At 43.3% G+C, this 22934-nt stretch overlaps 1 protein-coding gene across 4 annotated transcripts in view; it reads right to left on the bottom strand.

Annotated features, from left to right (window-relative positions):
- The window catches only part of CLSTN1 (calsyntenin 1), an 81307-nt gene that overhangs the window by 21808 nt on the left and 36565 nt on the right, over window positions 1-22934 (bottom strand). For 2 of the 4 annotated variants that reach the window (XM_029065770.2, XM_029065772.2), the window contains exons 2-7: window positions 21061-21183; window positions 5908-5937; window positions 4511-4706; window positions 1984-2192; window positions 438-587; window positions 139-324 (exon numbers count right to left, since the gene is read on the bottom strand). In XM_029065770.2, the coding sequence (XP_028921603.1) occupies window positions 139-324; window positions 438-587; window positions 1984-2192; window positions 4511-4706; window positions 5908-5937; window positions 21061-21183 (894 nt within the window). The remainder of the gene's footprint in view (window positions 1-138; window positions 325-437; window positions 588-1983; window positions 2193-4510; window positions 4707-5907; window positions 5938-21060; window positions 21184-22934) is intronic. The other 2 variants (XM_029065771.2, XM_029065773.2) reach the window with 1 other exon arrangement.

Here is a 22934-nt window from a genome sequence, read left to right as displayed (position 1 = left end):
TCTAGGCATTTGAGTAGTCAGGGACTTCTTTCCAGATTGTGAGATTTTCAGATTTGTTGCCAAGAACGAGAGACACGCCCAACAACACGGTAAGCCCACCATCCAACCAAACCGATCTTCACCCATCTTCAGTTTTACCGCAGAGCCTGTGCAGGGACTTCTCCGAGTAGGTGTCTCGGTCGCAACCTTTTCCGATGTGGTTGGTCTCCAGTTCCACCGTGGCTTGGATTGACGTGATTGGCTCATCACAGGTCTCTAAATGGATACTGGGGAAGAGCGCCAGAGAGCCCGTGCCAGGTTCATATTCGATTCTCTTGCTCCACCCTGGGTTTGTCCGCAAATTGGGGTGCAAAAAGGAAAAACACCTAATTAGCAATCTTGGAGGCACCGGGGCGAGAATCGGGGGGTTGGCTGAGAAGGGAGAAAGTCACACTAACCTTGCCAGCCCGGTCTGCAGGTGGGCTTAATGCTAATCTTTACCAACACGTCTTCTGTGGCTCTCTTTTTCCCGCAATCAAATGCCGTGACTGTCAGCTTGTACTGATGCCCTTTCCCATAGTTCAGCTTCTCTGTGTTTTTGATATAACCTGCAAGGGGTGACAGAAAATAAATCAAAACAAAAACCCACTCCACTTTTCACTTCATGTGCCTTGAGCTAAAATCCAGAAGCTAACGTATTTCTAAACACTAAATACTAAGAAAGGTATTCTCCTCTTTTCTATCGGCGATAACTGACCCATGCTCTGATTTCCCTGGACTACACAATGGCCACAACAAGCCCAGCTCTTGAAGGGCTCCTCCAAGCCGACAGATGAGTGCATGAAAGCAGCTGCACCTTTATCATTGTTGTTTCTTCTTAAAGCATTTTCACGGCTCACAGACCCAAAGATTTAATAGTCTCCAGACGACAGGAGAGAACCTCACTCGGTGCGGTGGAGGCACTTGCAAGGTTTAAATAAAGCACCAATTTTCACCCAGGATTTCCTGCCAAGGACACATTTTGTCAGAAGTGATGATTCTACTGTGACAACTCTCCATCCCACCACCCCAGCCAAAGTGTGCCTAAAGACTGCAGATTTCCTGGGAGTTTTTGTAGGCATTTGTCGTGCCTGAAGTATCGTCAAGAAACTTGCTAAATGCCAATTTTATTCTTTAAAGAGAAATACAGTGGCCACAGAAGGTCGAACCATGACACATTAGACATCGAAGAGCAATGCAAATTGGGAAGGTCAGCCAATGGAGCACCTTTACCTTGAACTGAAAAAGACAAAGGTCAGAGAGGCCCAGCTTCTCAGTTTTCAAGAGAGTGCTGCAGATGCCAGTAATTCAGCACCAAGGACAAATAATAATAATAATAGTGGTATTTGTTAAGCACTTACTATGTGCCAAGCACTGTTCTATGTGCTGGGGTAGACACAGTCCCTGTCCCACATAGGGCTCACAGTCTTAATCCCCATTTTATGGATGTGGGAACTGAGGCACAGAAAAGTTAAGTGACTTGCCCAAGGTCAAACAGCAGAAAAGTGGTGGAGCCGGGATTAGAACCCCACCCTTCTGACTCCCAGGCTTGTGCTCTTTCCACTAGGCCACACTGCTTCTCTACATGAAGCTGATGGCGGGGACCCTGGGAAATCAATCAATCATACTATTGAGTGCTTACTGTGTGCACAGCACTGTACTAATCGCTTGGGAGAGTACAATATAACAAGTTGGTAGTCACATTCCCTCCCCACAACTAGCTCACATGAAACTACAATGGGAAGAGGGAAAGGGAAGAATTGGGGCCGTAGAAGGGAAGGGAAACGTGTGCAAATATACATCACAAACCTGGAAAGCTTAATTAAGCTACAAATCTCTGGCAGCTTCGTAGAGATCCAGGAAACAAACTTGAATCAAAAAATCATCAAATTTGAAGCAAGCCACCTTCCCCCAACCCCCAAAGAGGGATGGCTTACCTGGAGACCCTGCCTAATCTGTTCTTACCGTCTTTGTCAATGGTGAAGGGCACATCTGGAGTCACGATTTCATAGCTGCAGATCTGACTGAACTGCGGGGAACAGTCGGCGTCCACCGCTTCCACTTTCAGAATATTGTCATATTTCTTCCCCTCAATGACTGTGGCTTTGTAGGACTTCTCCTTAAAAACGGGGGCATACTCGTTCACGTCGTTCACTTGAATATGAACTGTGGCTCTGAAAAGAGAGAAAGAGAAAAGCATTCCATAACTCTAAAAAAAACATTTCTAACTTTTATTAAGGAGAATTCATCTCTTGTTTTGGAGATTCCCACTGAGCAAAATTGGGACACCCGGGTTGCCATCCCAGTACTGCCATTGTCCTGCTCTGAAACCTTGGGCAAGTCACTTAACCTCCTGTGCTTAAGTTTCCCAACTTGTAAGACAGGCCTAAAATTCCTCCTGCTTGCTTCTTAAATGTGAAATAATCAAATCCAATAAGCCTTCCCCGATTAAGACCTATCTTCCTCAGCTTGCTCTCCCTTCTGCATCGTCTGTGCACTTAGGTCTGTGACTTTGAGCATTTGATATCCGTCCCACCCAACCCCACAGCACTTATGTACATATCTTTAAATTATATATTATGAATTAATTTATATATATGAATTTCTGTCTCCCCATCTCGACTGTAAGCTTATAATGGGCAGAGAACGTGTCTGCTAATTGTGTTGAATTGTACTCTCCCAAGCACTTAGTGCAGTGTTCTGCATGTGGTAAGCACTCAGCAAATACCACTGATTGACTGATCAAATAAGACTTGGTCCCTGTCTTCTAAAGGGCACACAATTTCAGAACACAGGGAGATCTTATCCCCAATTTACAGATAAGGAAATAGAAGGATAAGGAGGCTAAGTGACTTCCCCCAAGGTCCTACAATAGCCCAATGACAAGGCGTAAACTAGAACTCACAATTTCCACTCTCTGCTCTTTCCACCAAGCCACACTGCCTTCCTAGGTTTCAAGAAAGACAACTAAAATCACAATAAAGAAGCCATCTCAACTGAAATTAGGGTACAATTTCTGTGGTCTTGCTTCTTTCCAAATGGGAGCCTTAGAACTATAGCCTTAGAACTATTAGAACTATATACAGGCATTTTCCAGTAAAAAAAACAACCCCCAAAAACCTCTTTTCTTTGAAGTGTGATCATGTGGGAGGAAGAGCAGAACACCCAGAGGGGGAAAACTTTAAGGCAGAGGGAGATGTTGGCTAGTCACCCCAACCCACTAGCTGCCTCGTTTATGCTAGAAAGAGATGTTCTCGTGCGTGGGCAGGAAAGAGCCAGCAAAGGGCAGAGTAAGAGCGGGAAGGAAGAGATGGAATATAATGCCTTTCGCTGGAGAAGCAAGGAGTGTTGCTGAGCAGAGTAGGAGTCTCAGCTTCTCCAAGGCGATTGGATAAAGGCAGAGGGTGGTGGAGCCCGGCCTCCGGGGCCACACGGACTCCCCTCACGGCTCTCCAGGGAAGGGTTTCTGTCCTTGCCAAGATGCTAACTAACCTCATGGCTGTGCTCCCCCACTGCCAGCCCCTTGGAGAATCCCCTCATGGCTGTCCTCCTCCCCGCCAGGCCCCCGGATAGTCAGCCCCGTCTTGTAATAATAATAATGGTATTTGTTAAGTGCTTACTATTTTCAAAACCCTGTTCTAAGCCTGGGGTGGATACAAGCAAATGGTGTTAGACACAGTTCCTGTCCCAAGTGTGGCTCACAATCTCGAGTCTCATTTTACAGATGAGGCAACTGAGGCCCTGTGAAGTGACTTGCCCAAGGTCAAACAGCAGACAAGTGGCGGAGCTGGGATTAGAACCATGACCTTCTGACTCCCAGGCCCATGCTCTATCCACTACACCATGCTGCTTCTCTGCTTGCATAAATGTGGCTCCCACCCTGTCCTTCAGTGAGCCTTTTTAAGCAGATGTTACCATGAAGATTCTCCCTTCTCCTCTACAAAAACAACAGCTTGCTTTGCTCCTGTCCTTTCAAGCTAAGAGTGGCAATAAGGGGGTGGGAGGATCCTACGCTGGCATTGGTGAGGTTGGTTTGCTTTGCGAGCTCCTTGGCAACCATGGACTGTGGTCATATGCCGCCTCTATGTGGCACCGTGACAAGAGGCTCAGATGTGAGGAAGAACAAGACGAGGCTCACAGTTAAAGGAAAACCCTGACAGGAGGCTCCAGGGCTTCTGACGGTTCAGCACAGCTCTGACTATGGACAGGGTTCCTGGGCTGGCAAAATAAGGAGTGGATCGTTGGAAGAGTATTCGGCCTGAGAGACCAGAGAGGAGGAGGGTGGGCAGGACACAAGGAAGGAATGAGAAGGCTCATTTGAGCCCAACTGGGACTCAAAAACACAAAAGACAATCACACTGCAATAACTGCTACGCGCTCGTTCAGGGGTTAAAGGTTGCAGAATAGTCCTTCAATACAGTCCCCATCTAACCAGACACAAACACAGATGTGAGAAAACGAAATGAATCTCTTCCTGGCCCCTCGCACTCACTTGTGAGATTTTTTTACCCCAGCTCCATCTGGTCCCTTTCCACAGTCGTACGCCTGGATGCTGAACGAGTAGTCCTTCTGCAGTTCACAGTCCAGCTTCTCTTTGGAGCGAATGATCCCCTCCCCAGTGGACTTATCCACTACCACTGCGTCAAAGGGGACATCTTGGCCGTGGATCTTAAATCCACAGATCTCACCTGGAGGGCAAAGAACCAACGGTTACAAGGCCAACCAGACCAACTGCACCATCATTTCCCCCACAACTTAAACGTTACTCAACAGTCTGACAGCCAGGGTTTTGTGAGGGTCTGTGGACAAAGCAAGAGCGCTGTGCTTTACGATGGGGCGAGTTCCGGGAGCTTGGGTAAAAAGCATTCTTTTGGCTTTCCAAGCAACTCGTTTACTTTGCATCCATTCATGCAGGAATACAAAAGAGAGGAAGAGAGAGAAAAATGTAGACAGGCATTTCACAGGAGTACTTCAGAGAGCTCTAGTGTCAAAATGGATCTTAGCAGCAAACAGCAAGGCCACTGGCAATAACTATGCCAAGCTACTGGGAATAGCTGGGTAGTTGGTTTGATTTGGACCAGAGTGGAAGGTTAAGATGCACAGTTACAAGTGGAGAGGTGAAGAAGCTTCAGGTCTAGGTTCAGCACTATAATTACGGGAATGCTGTCCAAGAATCAAAATGACCAAGTCTTCCTGTGCAATGTACCTGGCTAAAGTTAGGGGATCAAAATAAACTACCGAATGAGAAAGGTAGAAATACCAACTTCTCAGGCATCCATTTCAACAGCTATCTACTAATATAGGACAGATTCTCGTAACCAAACAATCCTTTTAAGGGGGAAGAGGTTTGCTAGCTTTCCCTTTCTTTATTTCAGACTTCTTCCTATTGGACCTGAAAAAGAAACCTGCCTCGGTGCAGAATTACATACAAATTGATCGACAAGCTGGATTATTTGCTAAATCTACTGCTTCCACTCAATATAAAAGGCAGAACAGTATACATATTTTCATGATCATGGGAACCTTCACAAAATATACTTCATATCAAAAGATAAACTAATCAGTGTTTCAAAATTCCAACTTCTAGTAAAGAGCACTAAAAAAGGCACTTTTTCCCCCCAGTACTTATCTCATTGCAGCATTCAAATGGTCTAAGGAATGATCCACACAGTTCAAATGGATGTCTGATTTCCAGATATTTCTAACCAAGGGTTTGGTTACATCACAATTTCCATCAAGAAGTTTTAAAATAGAAAAAAAAAACTGGGAGAATAAAATGGGGGTAAGAGAGCATGACAGGGTCTTCTGTTTAAGTGCTGATTCCCCCATTTCATAACCAAAGTTAGTGGGTTAATATTCATAAAAGGGATAGAAAGAACCCTTTATCACCTTCTTTGGTGACTGTCACCTCAAAACTCTCTAAAGGGAAAAAAGATAAACCCAAGTCAGTAACAGGAAAGACTGAAGAGGGAGCAAATAAGGAAAAAGTCAGTGATGCATACATTACACAGAAAAGCTTTGGCAAATAATTTAGCACAAAGTTCGGTAGTTAGCTGCTGGAACTACTATAAGCAAAGCTTCATCCTCAGTAGCATCAATGATATTTCAATCTTCAACTTACCACAAGCAACTGTGAAATTCTGAAAGTAGTAAGGACTTTCTGATCAAATGGTGCTTCATAACACACAAAAGCATCATCAAGGACAAAACTGAACCTTTTTTCATGGTAACAACTGTAAGCATATTCTTCATATTTATGGGTTTGAATGGTTCCTTCTGTTGAGCTGAGTTCTCACATTGCACTTAGAGTTTCCTAAGACTTGACTGCAATCAATCGCATTTATTGAGCACATACTGTGTGCAGAACACCATACTAAGTGCTTGGGACAGTACAAGGCAACAGAGTTCGCAGATGGGATTCCTGCCCAAAATGAGCTCACAAGCTACAATGAGCTCAAAAGCTACAGGGGGAAATTAAGGGCTAATTAAGGGTTAAATTCATTTTTATAAACACTTCACCACACAGAAAGCTGGCCACATAACATGTGTCAGATTTTTTCTTTAACTAAACAGTGCACCTTCATGACAAAGAATCACTTTCTAAAATTATAACCTAAGGTTAACCTTGAATTCTCTCTAAACAATCCCATGCAGTTACCACAATTACGATGCATGATTATGAAGCTGTTCACTGAAAAAAATCACAGGGTCAGAGAAGAAACCCATAATCCTTAAATTTTTATCATCTGATCAGTTATGGAAGCTGCCTCAAATGAAACATTAGTTTGTACTGGCATTCTTGAATGGCCAAGTTATTTATAAAGAAATCAACCACCAATTCTTAATCTGTACAAGATCCAGTGCAATTGCTCTGGTATTGAGGAGTAACCTCAGGAAAATTGGAAACCTAATGTGGCTACTGTCAGCCGTTCAGCTCCGGATGATCAGAATGGAACTCAAATGCCACAGTCAAAATCTACCTTGGTCCCTGAGCAATTAAAGCATTACATTCCCAAGCAAACTCACCACTGCTGAAAAGTACAAGTCTCTTTCAAAGCTTTTAAGATGTTACTGTCTTATTCAAAGACTGTGGTAGAAATGGACCTTTGGGACAGATGAATACAAGGCATCAAATCCAGAGCAAGCAGAAGTATTCATTTTTATTTAGCAGAGGAAACATGGCAATTTAAATAGAAAGAAAGTACACTAATTACAAGAGGAAAATAAAAGGCACAGTAAAATATGTGGCACATAACTACTTACTGATTTAAAAGAAAGCCCAAAATTTTAATCCTACCTCAAATTCTCCCAAATTAAAAATTTCCAGTAGTAAATTTCCAGGGCTAAGCTGTTAATCTCCCATCAAGGTGTCCCTGAACAAAGCAACATTGAAGTGATCAATGTCAAGCACTGTAACATCCTTTTAATAATGGTTATGGTATTTGTTAAGCTCTATGTAATAATAATAATAATAATGTTGATATTTGTTAAGTGCTTACTATGTGCCAAGCACTGTTCTAAGCGCTGGGGTAGACACAGGGTCATCAGGTTGTCCCACGTGGGGCTCACAGTCTTAATCCCCATTTTACAGATGAGGTAACTGAGGCACCAAGAAGTGAAGTGACTTGCCCAAAGTCACACAGCTGACAAGTGGCCGAGTGGGGATTCGAACCCATGACCTCTGACTCCAAAGCCCGTGCTCTTTCCACAGAGCCAAACTGCTTCTCTATGTGCCAGGCACTGTACTATGCGCTGGCATAGATACAAGCAAATCGGGTTGGACACAGTCCCTGGTCCACATAGGGCTCACATTTTTCACCCACATTTTACAGATGAGGTAACTGAGGCACAGAGAAGTGAAGTGGCTTGCTCAAGGCCACACAGCAGGTAAGTGGCAGAGTGTGGATCAGAACCCATGACCTTCTGACTTCCGGTCCCGTGCTCTATCCACTATGCCATGCTGCTTTTAGCCTAAGAACTACTTCTTTATATTTTCTACTGACACAGTCCCAATACAATTTGATCATTCTTCTAATGCAGAGCTCCATTTTTTGCCTCAGAGTAACAGTTGGTCCAGATGCCATCCAGTCCAATGGATGGGGGGAACGCTATGAGATGTGGGGTGTCTAAATTTCGGTTGCAAGCAGTGCCCTCTTGCTAGAGAGCTGTCCTTTAAAACTGTGTCTGTGAGAGCCCTTTTGTAAAGAATAAGGCACCACTCCGGACAAGCAGTGGGAATACTCACAGCTCCTTGTTCCCACCAAATTCACTCCCTCAGTGGCACTGTGGTCTATTAGACAGACTCATGCAACCCAGCCTAAATGTCGGGAGTCTCTGTCCCTGAAACCCACACCCAGTAGATACCAGAGACGGACTAATGGAGGCTTATTTTTGGCTATGGCTTGATGCATTTTTATTAAGCGCCAAGTCCAGTCACATATGTGAGTACTCTTAATTATATCTGCCTCATTTTACTTGGGGAACATCACAATTCCATGTTGTGATTCAGTGAAGTGAATTTTTGTTGCTGTTGCTTTTTAAATGGTTTTTATTAAGTGCTTACAACGAGGTAGATATAAGTTAATCGGGTTGGACAAAATCCTTGTCCTTCAAGGGGCTCCTAGTCTAAGTAGGGGGAAGTAAAATTTAATGTTCATTCTACAAATGAAGAAACTGAGGCACAGGAGTCAAGCAACTTGCCCAAGGTCACGGAGCAGACAAGTGCAGAGGTGGTATTGGAACCCAGATGCTCTGATGTCTAGGCGCTGCCCTGTTTTTTTCCACTAGGCCACACTACTTAAAATTAAAGGTTGATGTTTGTGGACCCCAATACCACTCAAGTTTTTCCTTTCTGAATTTCAAAATGGTGCAGAAAACTTTATTATAAAAAAGGTCATGGGATTAACTGCAGTGTAATAACCAAGTCACTAAACTGAGTAAGAGGCCTTAACACTTAGAAAGTGAATCCTGGAGTACTAGGCAGAATATAACCAAAAATACAATGAACCAAAAAATTCAGAAACCACAAGAGGCAGAACATTTTTAACTCTGACAAACTTTTAAATAGAGTCATTCCCTATTCCCTAGGTTCCCTTATAAAAAAAGAAAAACATGAATACTGTCTCATCTCAAGTGTTCCAGGCTAGTCACACGGTTGATGTTTCGAGGTATGGGAATCATTTGGAAGCTCACCTTTCAAATCTAGGTATTCCATTACCAAATGAAAATTCCTCAGTACCCACAAAATGTAAATCAATTCTACAGCATTAAAATTGGTTTATTTTTAGAATACAAGCTGACAGAGGGATTTTACCACCCACTCCCGCCCAAAAGCCTTCCAAGGAGTAGAAAGGGTGTATTTCCTTTTTTAGAACTGTATGAAAGCAGAAAAGCTTTACATCTAACAAAAACATTTTTTTAAAAAACAGCGAGGAACTCAATAGACTTCAGTAATTTAATCCTATAAAATAACTGAACACATCTGGGACAGAAGCCCTGGATCAAAATAAGCCAACAACAAAGTACATGCAAAGCACCCTGACCCCAGGGCCATGAGGTCCTTAAAATCTGGGGGAAGCAAAAATTTACTGTCCAACCTCTGCCTCTGTTTATCATATCTAATGATGCTTGACCTGTAAACTGGCCAACAGTGGGTGATTTGCTATTAATAATTTGCAGCCCAAGTCAGCCTAGAAAGACTAGGAAGCATTAGTTGGGGTAACGCAGAGAGGTGCTTAGTGTAGGACTGAGAACTCTGAAGGCTTCCAGAATTTTCCACAGGTCTGCCCAATTAGCAGCTGCTTTTTGTGATGCTGGTAAAGGCCTCCCCCAAGCTCCCTGCGACCTTCAACCTGGACTCTGGAGATCACCCCAAAATTACCTAGCACAGCAGGTGAATGAAATGGCTAAAGTGCAGTCTGCTGGACCCACGGATGCAGGATTCCTGAGCAGGAATCCAGAGAAGCAGTGTGGTCTAATGGATAGAGTACAAATCTGGGAGTCGGAAGGGCCTAGGACTCAGAAGGACCTGTGTTCTAATCCTGGCTCTGCCACTGGTCTGCGGTGTGACATTGGGCAACTCATTTAACTTCTCTATGACTCAATTACTTCAGCTGTAAAATGGGGATTAAGACTGCGAGCCCCACGCGGGTCATGGCTTGTGTCCAAACTGATAAATTTGTATCTACACTAGCATTTAGTACAGTGCCTGGAACATAGAAAGTGCTTAATAAATGCCATCAAAAAAAATGATCGAAAGTGGAGCAAATGGTAAGAGGCTCCAGAAGCATTAGTCTTGCCTGCACAAGGCAATCCCCACTAACATTAGCTTGGTCCCTAACACCAAGCTGGGGGAAAAAAGAAGCTTTTTTGCTAGAAAATCCATTTTTAAAAATGTCTGCCCCACTCAGACACAGCTATTCCTGGAATTGGCCTAAAAGAATAATATTCTGTCGAACATTTGCTCATTCTACCCAGCTACTGCGGATTACAATGTTCTGCTCAGTCCTGGCCATTTCCAACACCACCAAGCCCAATCATGTCCTCAACTACCTCTTCCGGATGTGTTTGTTTAAAACTGTTTTCCAGCTGACCAATGCATTACACATTCCTGGGCTGCAGACGGGACGTCAGCACAGTTCCATGCTCTACACAAACAAGAGTTGACTGTCTACCACGTGGGGCACTGGCATCATTAGTCACCCAGAGGAACTTGTGAATTATCTAAAGTTGAAGGGAAGGAGGAGGAGGGAAATGTTTACAGGAAGGGAAAAAATGAAGAGAGATCCTTTAAACAGTTTTCATTTCTTTCAAATCTGGGCAGTTTCTTTGTATGTCAAAGTTTCCTCACCTCTCTTCCCTGCCACCTTCATCCCTCCCCACAGTTCCTTTGGGACAGAGCTAATGACAGTGCCTCTTAACCCTTCAAACCCTTATTAAAAACACATCTCCCCCAAGAGGTCTTCCCCAGGCTATGCCCTCATTTCCTTTTCTCCCACTCCCTTCTGCATAGCCCTGGTCCTTAGATTTGCACCCTTCATTCACCCTTCCCTCAGCCCCACAGCACTTACATACAGATCCATAATTTATTCATATTAATGTCAGTATCCCCTTCTAAACTGTAGCCTTGTCGAGGGATGGAAATGTGTCTACCGACTCCTGTACTCTCCCAAACGCTTAGAACAGTGCTCTGTACACAGTAAGAGCTCAATAAATATGATTGATTAACCTGACTTGCTAATTGCCACACCCACCTTCCTCTCCCTGGGTGGGCAGGGGCCAGATGTTAGTGGTCATCCAAGGGGTACCCCTCCCCCGAATCCGACCAATCTATGTCCCCTCCTGGTCTGCCTCGAGAACCCGTGCATCTCTGTCTTCACCAAAGCACTCCCCCACTCTGCAACACTGCCAGGCTATTTTTAGCCCAGAGAAGCAGCCGCAGAGGAAACGGGGGAGTGGGGATGATGTCGAGGAGGCTGCAAAGGCCACTCCAGCTGCTGCCATAACCTCCCTCCACTTGAAGGACAGGGGGCCCTCAGCAGCTGTCTTCTGCCCAATGATCAAAGCAGTCCTCCTGAAAAATAACAATTTAGGCATGTAGGAAAGAATGCTGAAATCATAAGGAAAGGGTGGGGAAGACAAGTTTGTATTTGCATGATTTTTTTAAACAGTATGGGAAATCCAATTTAAAGAGCCTCAATAAATGGTACTTATTGCTTAAAGTCTGTACACCTCTAAACAACCTGCCTACATACAATGGTATTTATTGGCTGTGGTAATGTGCCAACCACTGAGCTAACTGCTGGGGGTTGACACAAGATAATTACAAGATAATTATATCTGACAGCAGTCCCATTCAGAGCTTACAACCTGTGTGTTTTCCCACTTCAGTGAGGGAGAGGGTTTTTTTGTCTTTTTTTTAAATGGTATTTAAGTGCTTATTTGTGTGGCAGGCCTTATTCTAAGCACTGGGAGAGTTAAAAGTTTATCGAGACAGACAGCAACCCTATCCCACACGGGCTCACAGTCTAAATAAGAAGGAGAATAGGTATTGAATCTCCATTGTGCAGTTGAGGAAACTGAGGCACAGAGAAGTTAAGTGACTTGCCCAAGGTCACACAGCAGGCAAGTGGAGGAGCTAGAATTAGAACCTAGGCCTCTGGCTCTCAGATCCGTGCTTTTTCCACTAGCCCATGCTGCTTCCCAAGAGTTCAATCAAACAACTGTATTTATTGAGAGCTTGCTGTGTGTAGGGCACTGTACTAAGCACTTGGGAGAGTACAAAATAACAGAGCCGGGAAGAAATGTTTCCTGCCCAAAACAACCTTACAGTCTAGAGGGGAGACACACCCTTAATATAAATTACAGGTATGTATATACATAAGTGCTGTGCGATGAGATAGGAGGTGAATAAAGGGAGTGAATCAGGGTGATGCAGAAGGAAATGGGAGAAGAAATGAGAGTTTAATCAGAAAAGGCCTCTTGTTGGAGATTCATTCATTCATTCAATAGTATTTACTGATCGCTTACTATGTGCAGAGTACTGTACTAAGTGCTTGGAATGTACAAATCGGTAACAGATAGAGACAGTCCTGCCCTTTGACGGGTTTACAGTCTAATCGGGGGAGACAGACAAAAACAACAGCAATAAACAGAATCAAGGGGATGAACATCTCATTAAAACAATAGCAAATAAATAGAATCAAGGTGATGTATATCTCATTAACAAAATAATAGAATCAAGGTGATGTACATCTCATTAACAAAATAAATAGGGTAATGAAAATATATACAGTGGAGCGGATGAGTACAGTGCTGAGCGGAGGGGAAGGATGTGACTTCAATAAGGCTTAGAAGGTGGGGAGATATGAAGGGGGAGGGCATTCCAGGCCAGAGTCAGGATGTGGGCAAGAGGTGGGGGGTGAGACAGATGAGACTGAGGTACAGTAAGAATGTTAGCACTAGAGGAAGAAAGTGTGCAAGTTGGGTTATAGTAAGAGAGTAGTGAGGCATGGTAAGAGTGGGCAAGGTGATTAAGTGTTTTAAAGCTGAGGGTAAAGGTTTCTGTTTGTTGCAGAGGTGGACGTGCAATCACTGGAGGTTCTTGAGTGGGAAAACACACTGAACATTTTGGTAGGAAAAATGATCTGGGCAGCAGTCTGAAGTGTGGACTGGAGTACGGAGAGGCAGAAGGCAGGGAGGTCCGCAAGGAGGCTGATGCAGTAATCAAGTTGGGATAGGATGAGTGACTAAATTAATGTAATAGCAGTTTGGTTGGAGAGGAAAGGGCGGATTTGAGGTGATTTTGTGAATACTGAACAGACAGGATTTAGTGACAGATTATGTGGGTTGAATGAGAGAGAGAGAGAGAGAGAGAGAGAGAGAGAGAGAGAGAGAGAGAGAGAGAGAGAGAGAGAAGTCATGGATAACACCAAAGTTATGAGCTTCTGAGATAGGAAGGATGGTGGTACTGTCTAGCAGAACATCCAAGCAGAAATGTTTTGAAGACGAGAAAATGTGAGACTGCAGAGAAGAGAGATCAGTGCCCTGCAGAGATGGTAGTTGGAAGTCCATGGGAGTGAATGAGTTCTCCAAGGGAATGAGTAGAGATGAAGAATAGAAGGGGATCCAGAACTGAACCTTGAGGAACTCCCACAGTTAGGGAGTGGGAGGCAGAGGAGAAGCCCCCCCCTTCAAAGTCTTACTGAAAGCACATCTCCTCCAAGAGGCCTTCCAAGACTAAGCCCCACTTGTCCTCACCTCCCACAACCTTCTGCATCACCCTGACTTGTACCTTTGCTCTTCCCTCCTCTCCCTGCCCCACAACACATGTATATATCTGTAATTTTATTTATTTATATTTATATCTGTTTATTTGTATCAATGTCTGTCTCCTCCCCTCGCTCCCCAGACTGTGAGCTCATTGTGGGTAGGATTTGTCTCTTAACTGCTTTATTGTACTTTCCCAAGTGCTTAATATAGTGCTCTGCACACAGTAAGCGCTTAATAAATATGATTGAAAGAATGAAAGCCCATGAAAGAGACCAATAATGAGCAGCCAGAGCAACAGGAGAAGCAGGAGAGGACAGTGTTAGTAAAGTCGAAGTTGGATAATTTTTCCAGGAGAAGGGGATAGTCGACAGGGTTGAAGGTAGCTGAGGGGTTGGGGAAGATTAGGATGAAGTAGAGGCCTTTGGATTTGGCAGAGAGATCACTCATGACTTTTGAGAGGGCAACTTCTGTGGAATGAAGAGGAGGGAGGCCAGATTGGAGGGGTCAGGGAGATGACTGGAGGAGGGGAACTTGAGACAGCAGGTGTAGACAGCTCACTCAAGGAGTTTGGAGAGGAATGGTAAGAGGGAGATAGGGCGATAACTGGAGGAGCCATGGAGTAAAGGAAGGGGCTTTTTTAGGATGGTGTGACAAGCATGTTTGAAATTAGTGACAAAGAAGTTTTTGGAGAGCAAACAGTTGAAGATAGTGGTCAGGGAGGGAAGAAGGTTGGGGGCAAGTGCTTTGATAAGGTACAAAGGGATGGAGTCAGATGTGCAGGTAGAGGGGTTGGATTTTGAGTTGGGGAGGGGATATGTGTGGAAGCTTTCCTCCTCGTGTTAAAGGGAGGGCGCTCAATTCTTCTAGCCTGGAACATATTGCACTTCCACTGATGACACAAACTAGGCAACCCACCACCCACGTGGCAACACCCAGAGGGCCTTATGCATCCTTCCCTAATGGGTACATCCGTGGGTTACTCAGGAATCTTCAGTAGACTATAAACTCCTTGAGGGCAGGGATCGTGTCTCCCTATTCTATTATATTGTAGTCTCCAAGAACTTAGTACAGTGCTCTGCACCCAGCAAGTTTCAATAGTTACCACTACTGACTGCTTGATCCTGAACTCCATACCAAACCACTCTAGTGTCTATACTGAGTGACAGAGACCCCAAATGGGTATCCAGCCCAAGTCAGAATGGTTTCTGTTTTCAGAGACCTGATGCAGGGGGATTTGGGCCACTTCTCCATAATCTGGCACAGGACTGGCATGGTTCTGGAATAAAGGCCCACTTGTTGGGGCTCCAGGAACTCTAAACCGGCAGAGGGCTTAGGGATTCTGGCTTGGTTGGCCGGAACACAGAATGTTCCAGCAGGCCTTGAGAGTCTGCTGGGATGTAAGCGCTGCTTGTGCCTAAAGCCAGGCTTGTTAATGTAGGTATGTGTTGATGCTTTCATTTTGACTAGCTTCAAAATGTAATTATTAATAATAATAATAAGTAATGGTATTTGTTATGTACTTCCTATATGTCAAGAACTATATTATGCACTGGGGCAGATACCAGACAATCAGGTCCCAAATGGGGCTCATGGTTCAAGTACAAGGGAGAACAGGTAGTGAATCCTTCTGCAGATGAAGGAACTGAGGCATGGAGGTGTGAAGTAACTTACTTGAGGTCACACAGCAGACAAGTGGCAGAGCTGGGATTACAACCCAGTTCTCTGATTCCTAGGCCTGTGCTCTTTCCACTAAGCATTTGACATTTTCTTCTTTTGGAAACCTGGGTATATCCTTATATTCTTGTTCTTCTTCCTGCTGTCCCTATCTGTAAATCATTTTGCTTGTTCTTCCACCCCATTGGTTTATACGCTCTTAGGGGACAGTGATTATGGGTCTTGCTTCTGTTGTATCCTCTTAAGCACTTAGTACAATGCTTCACACTCAATCAATATCACTGATAATATATAAAACCCTAACAGTGCATAGATTATTATTTTAATAAGAATTCACTCAACTGCATCCAGACAAGTCCAATACCAAACACAAATTGGGGACACATACGGGACATAATTGTCCTTCATGCTTGGAGAGCTCAACACTCAATTTTATCCAGGAACAGCAGTGTGGCTTAAAAGGTTGAGCCATGATGAAACACCTTCCACACTAGCTATGGATAAAGATAATTTTTTGCTGTGCTGTTGCATTTGCTCTTTGCTGGGCCTGCCCCAATTTTTCATTCTTCCTCTTAGCAGCACAGTCATTCTGAAATCTTTATTAGGAGGGAGCCACACTTATTTTACTATGTGATTACTAGGTGTGTAATACATAAGTTACAAGTTTTGGTTTCTTATGGTATTTGTTAAGAGCTTACTATCTGCCAGATACTCTACTAAGCACTGTGTTAGATGCAAGCTACTCAGGTTGAATACAGTCCCAAATGGAGCTCATAGTTTTAATCCCCAATTTACAAATGAGGTAACTGAGGAACAAAGATGTTAAGTGACTTGCCCAAGGTCACCCAGCAGCCAAGTGGCAGAGCCAGGATTATGAACACAGGTCCTCTGACTCCCAGACCCATGCTCTTTCCACTAGGGCCACACTGCTTCTCTTAAGTGCAGCCTTGTTGTGTAAAAATGCATCCACCCACCGGAATTCCAACTGGCCTGCCCTGATTCACATCCTAGGCAAGTGGATACCTGCAAGGCTGTTATAGTAGGTAGGATATGGTTAAATAATATCAGAAGTCAAAGAACCTAAATTCATTTCACCTGACAAGTCTCTGCTCTGAACCACACTTAACAATGAATATCCAAAGGGAAAGGAAAATGGGGCAAAAGATAAAATATTCTCATACCAAAACCTAGCAATACCAATTGAACACAAACCTTTGATTTCCCTTGCCTAAAAGGGAAGAGGAATCTTTAACTAATGGAACACTTCTAAATAAAGCAGAATACACTAATTAAATCTGAAAGCTCTTTGTTACTCAGTGACCAAATTTCACCCATGGGAAGCAGCATGTCCTAGTGCAAGGAAGATGGATGGGCCTGGGAGGCAGAGGATCTGAGTGCTAATTTGGGCTCTGCCACTTGCCTGCCATGCGACTTTTAGTAGTAGTCACTTAACCACTCTGTACTTCAGTTTCCTCATTCATAAAATAGGGACTCAATACTTGTTCTCCCTCCCTATACACTGTGAGCCTTTAGTCTGAAAGCTCGTTGTGGGCAGGGAATGTGTCTATCGACTCTGTTAAACTGTACTTTCCCAAGCACTTAGTACACTGCTCTGCCCACACCAAGTGCTCAATAAATATAACTGATTGAGCCCCCTGAGGAACTGGGGCTGTGTCAGACGTGATTATCATGATATCTAACTCAGCGTTTAGTTTAGTGTTTGGCAGAGAGTAAGTGTTAACAAGTGCATAATTATCACTATTATTGTTAGTAATAATTAGTGAAACTTTCAGCAGGCAAGTGACAGAGCTGAGATTAAAACCCAGGTCTCCTGCCTCCCAAGCCTGTGCTCTTTCCATTAGGCCACAGAGCTTTTCACTAGGTCCCAATGTTTGTTGCCTCCTTACAACTCCCAAGCACTTAGTACAGTGCTTTGCACATAATAAGCACTTGAAAAATATGATTGATTACAACCTTGTTTTAAGTAGGAATTCCTCAAAATATTATCAACTGAAAGATAAGAGGAAAGGAGATGGTTTTCTGAAGGGTGTGGCAGAAGAAATGTTCTCCAAAGAATTGTTTCTGGATTCTGGGAATAACACAGAAATGGTTTCTTTGGATGTAATGAGAAAAACAAGTGATGCAATCACTAAATTGTAATGCCCACCAGGTGGCCATCAGTCGAGCCAGCTTTTTTCTAATGACTTCCAATTGGAAGCACTCTACAATAGGTGACATCTTACCAAGGATTGAAAACCAAGTTACAAACTGTATCCCGTTCTAGCCATTCCAAATAAAAAAACTCGGAACCCCTGACAAGTCTATCGCTAGGTTACCAAATTTTGGAAGTTAATTAAGGATGACATCCTCTCCCTTGGGCAATTCTACGTGGCATAGAGTAATGTTCAGGCCGAAATTCCTGGACCTAGCCTGGGCTGAGCAGAGCTCAAACCACGCAGGGGCCTTACTCAGCTTCCTTGAGTGAGAAGAATATGATTACACAGGAGCCAAGGCTACCCTCAGGGTACAGCAAATCAGTGATAGTCCCGGGCCCCACCACCCCAATGTAAGAGCAGCACCACTGCCCTGATTCCTCTCTTGTTCCCACTGGCTCTTCCCATCCCTCGCTCCACAGGAGAGAATCAGTTGTCATCTCCCTTGTCGCCTTTCTCTCCTTCTCGTCTCCACATCCCCTAAGGTTTTGGATGGGCAGCATGTTGGAGGGGGCCTCACACCATGTGATCCAGTCTTCATAGCTCTTTACTGAGGCAATGCTTTGCACCTGTGTGGTCGGCCCCAGGCTTTTTCTAGCTCAAGCAGGTTTTTGGCGGCAGCATTTGCAAAGGACTGGAGTCTTCACCTAGCCTAAAGAGGGCAGACAGACAGTACTGGTAAACTGGCCAATCTTTTCACTGCTTGGTTTAATTTGGTCTAGGCAAGGCCCTCCTACAGCACCCAGAAGTCTCTCTCTCTCTGGATATCCATATCTTTATGGTTGGCATCATTTCACACTACACTTTCTGGCTATTGGAAATGCTCATATTCAGCTAATAGAAACAAGCAAAATGTATAGGGTGCCAACAGCTACTATATTTCCTAGAAACAAAACTTAACTGTATCTGAGCACTTACTGTGTGCAGAGCACTTTACTGAGCATTTGGGAGAGTACAATATAACAGAGTTGGTAGATATGTCACCTGCCCACAATGAGGTTACAGTCTAAGAGGGGGTGAAAGACATCAATATAAATAAATCACAGATATGTACATAACTGCTGTGGCGTGAAGGCCGTGGGGAATAAAGGGTGCGAATTAGAATTGCAAAGGGCAGCACAAAGGGAGTTGGAGAAGACAAAATTGGGGCTTAGTGAAGGCCTCTTGGAAGAGATATACCTTTAATAAGGCTTTGGTGGGGGGCAGGGGAGTGATTGTCTGTCAGATATGAAGAAGCAAGGCTTTCCAGGCCAGAGGCAGGATGTGGGTGAGAGGTTGGTGGCGAGATAGACGAGGTCGCGGTACAGTGAGTAGGTTGGTATTAGATGAGCTAAGTGTGTGGGCTGGGTTATAGTACAAAAGCAGCGTACTACAGCGTACTAGGAGCGGGCAAGGTGATTGAGTGCTTTAAAGCCAATGCTAAGGAATTTCTGTTTGATGCGGAGCTGGACGGGCAACCACTGGAGGTTCTTAAGGAATGGGGAAACATACACTGGATGTTTTTGTAGTAAAATGATATGAGCAGCAGAGTGAAGTACCGATAGGAGTAGGGTGAGGTAGAAGGCAGGGAGATCAGCAAGGAGGCTGATGCAGTAATCAAGGAGGGATAAGATAAGAGCTTGGATTAACATGGTAACAGTTTGGATGGAAAGAAAAGGGCAGGTTTTAGCAAAGTTGTAAAGGCTGAGCTGACAGGACTTAGTGACAGATTAAATATGTGGGTGGAATGAGAGAGATCAGTCAAGGATAAGGCCAAGGTTATGGGCTTGTGATACAGGAAGGATGGTATTGCCGTCTACAGTGACAAAGAGAAACTCGTGTGGAAAAAAAAATCGCAAGTAATATGCAAACAATATGCACCAAACATTCAATCATATTTATTGAGCGCTTATGGTGTGCAGAACACTGTACCAAGTACTTGGGAGAGTACAATATAACCAAGTTAGTAGACACATTGCTTGCCCATGATGAGCTTACAGTCCAAAGGGGAAGACAGACATTAATATAAATTATGGATACGTACACAGGTGTTGTGAGGCTGAAGAAGGGTTGTGTAAAGAGTGCAATTTCAAGTACAAGGGTGACACAAGAAGGGAGTGCGAAAAGAAATGAAAGTCTAGTTGGGGAAGGCCTATTGGAGAAGAGGTACTTTCAATAAGGCTTTGAAGGTAGGGAGAGAGTCAAATATGAAGGTGGGGGGTGTTCTGGAAATAGTACAAAATAGAACACAGACACAAACAATCTGAACTCGGTCACCCAAATGTATATTCCACAAAGCACAGAAGGAAACAAGTTTGAGGTTAAAAATGCAAAGGTTTTTTTTTTAGCTGCAAAGGGTTAAGAGACAACTTAGTAACAAAGCAACTAATTGTGAAATGAAACATGTTTACTCAGTGGTCTAGAGCTTTTCCTCTGTCTGTCACCTTGTGGGCTCCCTGAATGGGATCAAGTGATCAAAATCTGATTTCAACACCATCAGTTGACATCCCAAGCAGACCTTTCCTCAGAAATGTGACTTCACTTCAGCATACATAAAAACCAAGACATTTTTTTAAATGGCTCCTCAAAAATAGCCAACTCCCAAGGTACTTGTCATAGAACCGACTTGACTTTTTCTTCTGTGGAAGGCTCTCTTTAGAAGGGAGTGAAAGGAGGAGGGATTTTACTATGGGAAAAAATATCCCCAAGGTTACAAGCAAAACATTTTTAAATGAATCTCAAATATCAATTCCAAATCTGGTGTGTAAAAAAAAAAAAAGAATCATTAAACAATTACTCTCCCAACTTTAAGAAAGAGCTTTATATATACACTGAACAGTAGTGCATGCATACATGAACAAATACAAATCTGCCTTTTATTCCCAAAAAGAGCCCAACTGGGTAATTCTGGATTTGTAAAACTCTTCTCCAATACAGAAGACACAAGAGCAGCAGTATGAACAACAGCATACATTCTCAATGGGAACAGCATGGAGTTTAGGTTTCCATGTGCCTCCCAAAGACTCTGGGAGAAGAAAAAAAATCAAAGGATAACGGTGAAGAGCATGTAGGTTTTTTAAATGATAAAATCTGATCTCTGCATAGAAAAACAGAGTGGTGTTAAAAGCTGTGTGCAGATATCTGTGTGTCACCACGTTCTTGTGGGCTTTGAAAGTACAGTTCTCTGGTTCAACAGAATTTGCAGTGCAGAGCAGCTTTCTGAGCAATTAAGTTATAATTTTTGAAAGAAAAAGTGTGGGCACAGCATGAATAGTCTGGAGCTTGCAATCAAGCCACTGTTGAAAGGCTCTGAAAATATATCACAAGAATACATAAAACCAAGGCTATCTCCACCCACTTCTCCAAGTTTTAACAGTAAATGAGCAAATGAAAATCCATTCTGTACCTGCAAATCGCAGAGGGGCGTCTTTGTCCAGAGCTATCAAGGGAGGGTCCAAAAGGACTGTGTTGTCATTCTCCGTGACTATACCGTGGTAAGTTGTTTCAATCCATGGCTTGTGCTTGTTAACTAAAAAATGAAACGAAAATATAAAATAAATGATCATTAAAGGCAGAAAAGTTTGACATTTATATTCCCTGAGCAAATGACTCCTTAAAGCTCAATAAAATTAATGGGAATAAAAAATAATTGCTGGTGGTTCTTGCTGCCAATTTTAGCATCATCCAAGGAATGATCAACTCTGAACCAGATAGTTAAAGAGCTGGAAGTTTCACAAGGCAACTGGGAATAAGAAACAAATAAGGTAACTGGAGATTTAATTAGAAAAAAAAAATCTGGCCTTCACTGTTGGATTCAAATTACAGTTTGAATTGTCTCCTTCCTGACTTCACACTCCAGAAAGAATGGTACAAAAGAAAAACCACGTATTAGTACTGGTAGCAATAATAAGAGTAGTATTTATTAAGTGCTTACTAGGTCCCCAGCCCTGTAGTAAGCGCTGGTGTAGATACAAGACAATCAGGTCAGATCCAGTTCCTATCTCCCATGGAGTTCAATCTAAGGGCTAACTGAATATAACAGTTAATGATAAATACTGACTTTGAAATCAGGCTTCCTTCTTGTTTTAATCAAGAATAAAGCACACTAAAACAGAGGATAATTTTACAAGTTTGAATAAAACTGAGAAGGACTAAGATTATATTTTAAAGGAATATAAAAAGAACAGTCATATTCAAGAACTTCCACAACTAATTTTTAACTTACCACCTCAGTCTCTTGCCCATTCTCAAACTCTTCTCTCCTACCATGCAGCACCCCCTAGCCCCCAAAAGACAGGGGGTGATGGGGGGACAGCCAGCCATCAGGTGCACAGAGTTCAAAGAGGAGACTGCTTCTCCTCCAAGATAGGGGAGAGTGGGGGGATGGAGTTGGGGGGAAGCAGCATGGTGGTCCTCGCTATTCCTCTGGAAATAATTAAGACTCCCAAGTACGTGGGGAGGAACAGCCAGATTTAGATTGATAACTGAACTCTCCACAGCAGCTTCTTTGTAACACTCACAGAAAAACCTCTTTGTTCCCTTGTTTACTTTTAATACTGATTTTTTTTTCCTTTTACTGTACTTCACTGAAAATAGCCCAGGAGACAAAAGGTCAAAACATTTGACCTACCCAGTAGCCAAAACCATAACCCTAATTTATCTTTGACTTTAAAACACTACTCCACGCCCCAAAAAGCAATGATTTATTCACTACTCAATTCATCCTATATATGTTAACTTTGGCAGGGGGTGGGGGTGAGGCTGTGTTGTTAATTGGCAGAAAAAATACATAACAGAACAGTGTCTTTGAAACCCAAATTCTCAGCCCCAGTGAGTGCCTGGGACAAGGTTCTAGCATGAGGGATAAATTTATTTTACAGCATCTGTGGTCCACCTATCCATAACCCTAGACTCCAGAATTTCCAACGCATTCCTTCAACATCCCTTTCATTTACACAAACAAAAAAGCCCATACAAGCTTAACAACACAGAATCAATCTGAATCGAAAACACTAAGATAACCATGTTCTTATTTTGTAGGATCACATAGGGCAAAATGGAGGTCACTTTATCTAATCATATTTAAAATATTCTTTAGCATAACAACTCAGTACGGGCAGGGCCCCACTTTTCCAGGTATATTTTATATAGCTTTATTAAATGTTCAAACAACAACAGAAATGGTGACGTAACCTCAGATGCAGGATTCAGCACAAAACTACTCAGGCGACCTTACTCCACATAACAAATCAAACCTTTAAGCATTAGTCACGGTGGAAG

The sequence above is a fragment of the Ornithorhynchus anatinus genome, chromosome 5 (assembly GCF_004115215.2).
Source record: "Ornithorhynchus anatinus isolate Pmale09 chromosome 5, mOrnAna1.pri.v4, whole genome shotgun sequence".
Taxonomy (NCBI): Eukaryota; Metazoa; Chordata; class Mammalia; order Monotremata; family Ornithorhynchidae; genus Ornithorhynchus; species Ornithorhynchus anatinus.
Note: the sequence above shows the minus strand (reverse complement) of the source record. Positions and strands in the feature narration are given on the sequence as shown.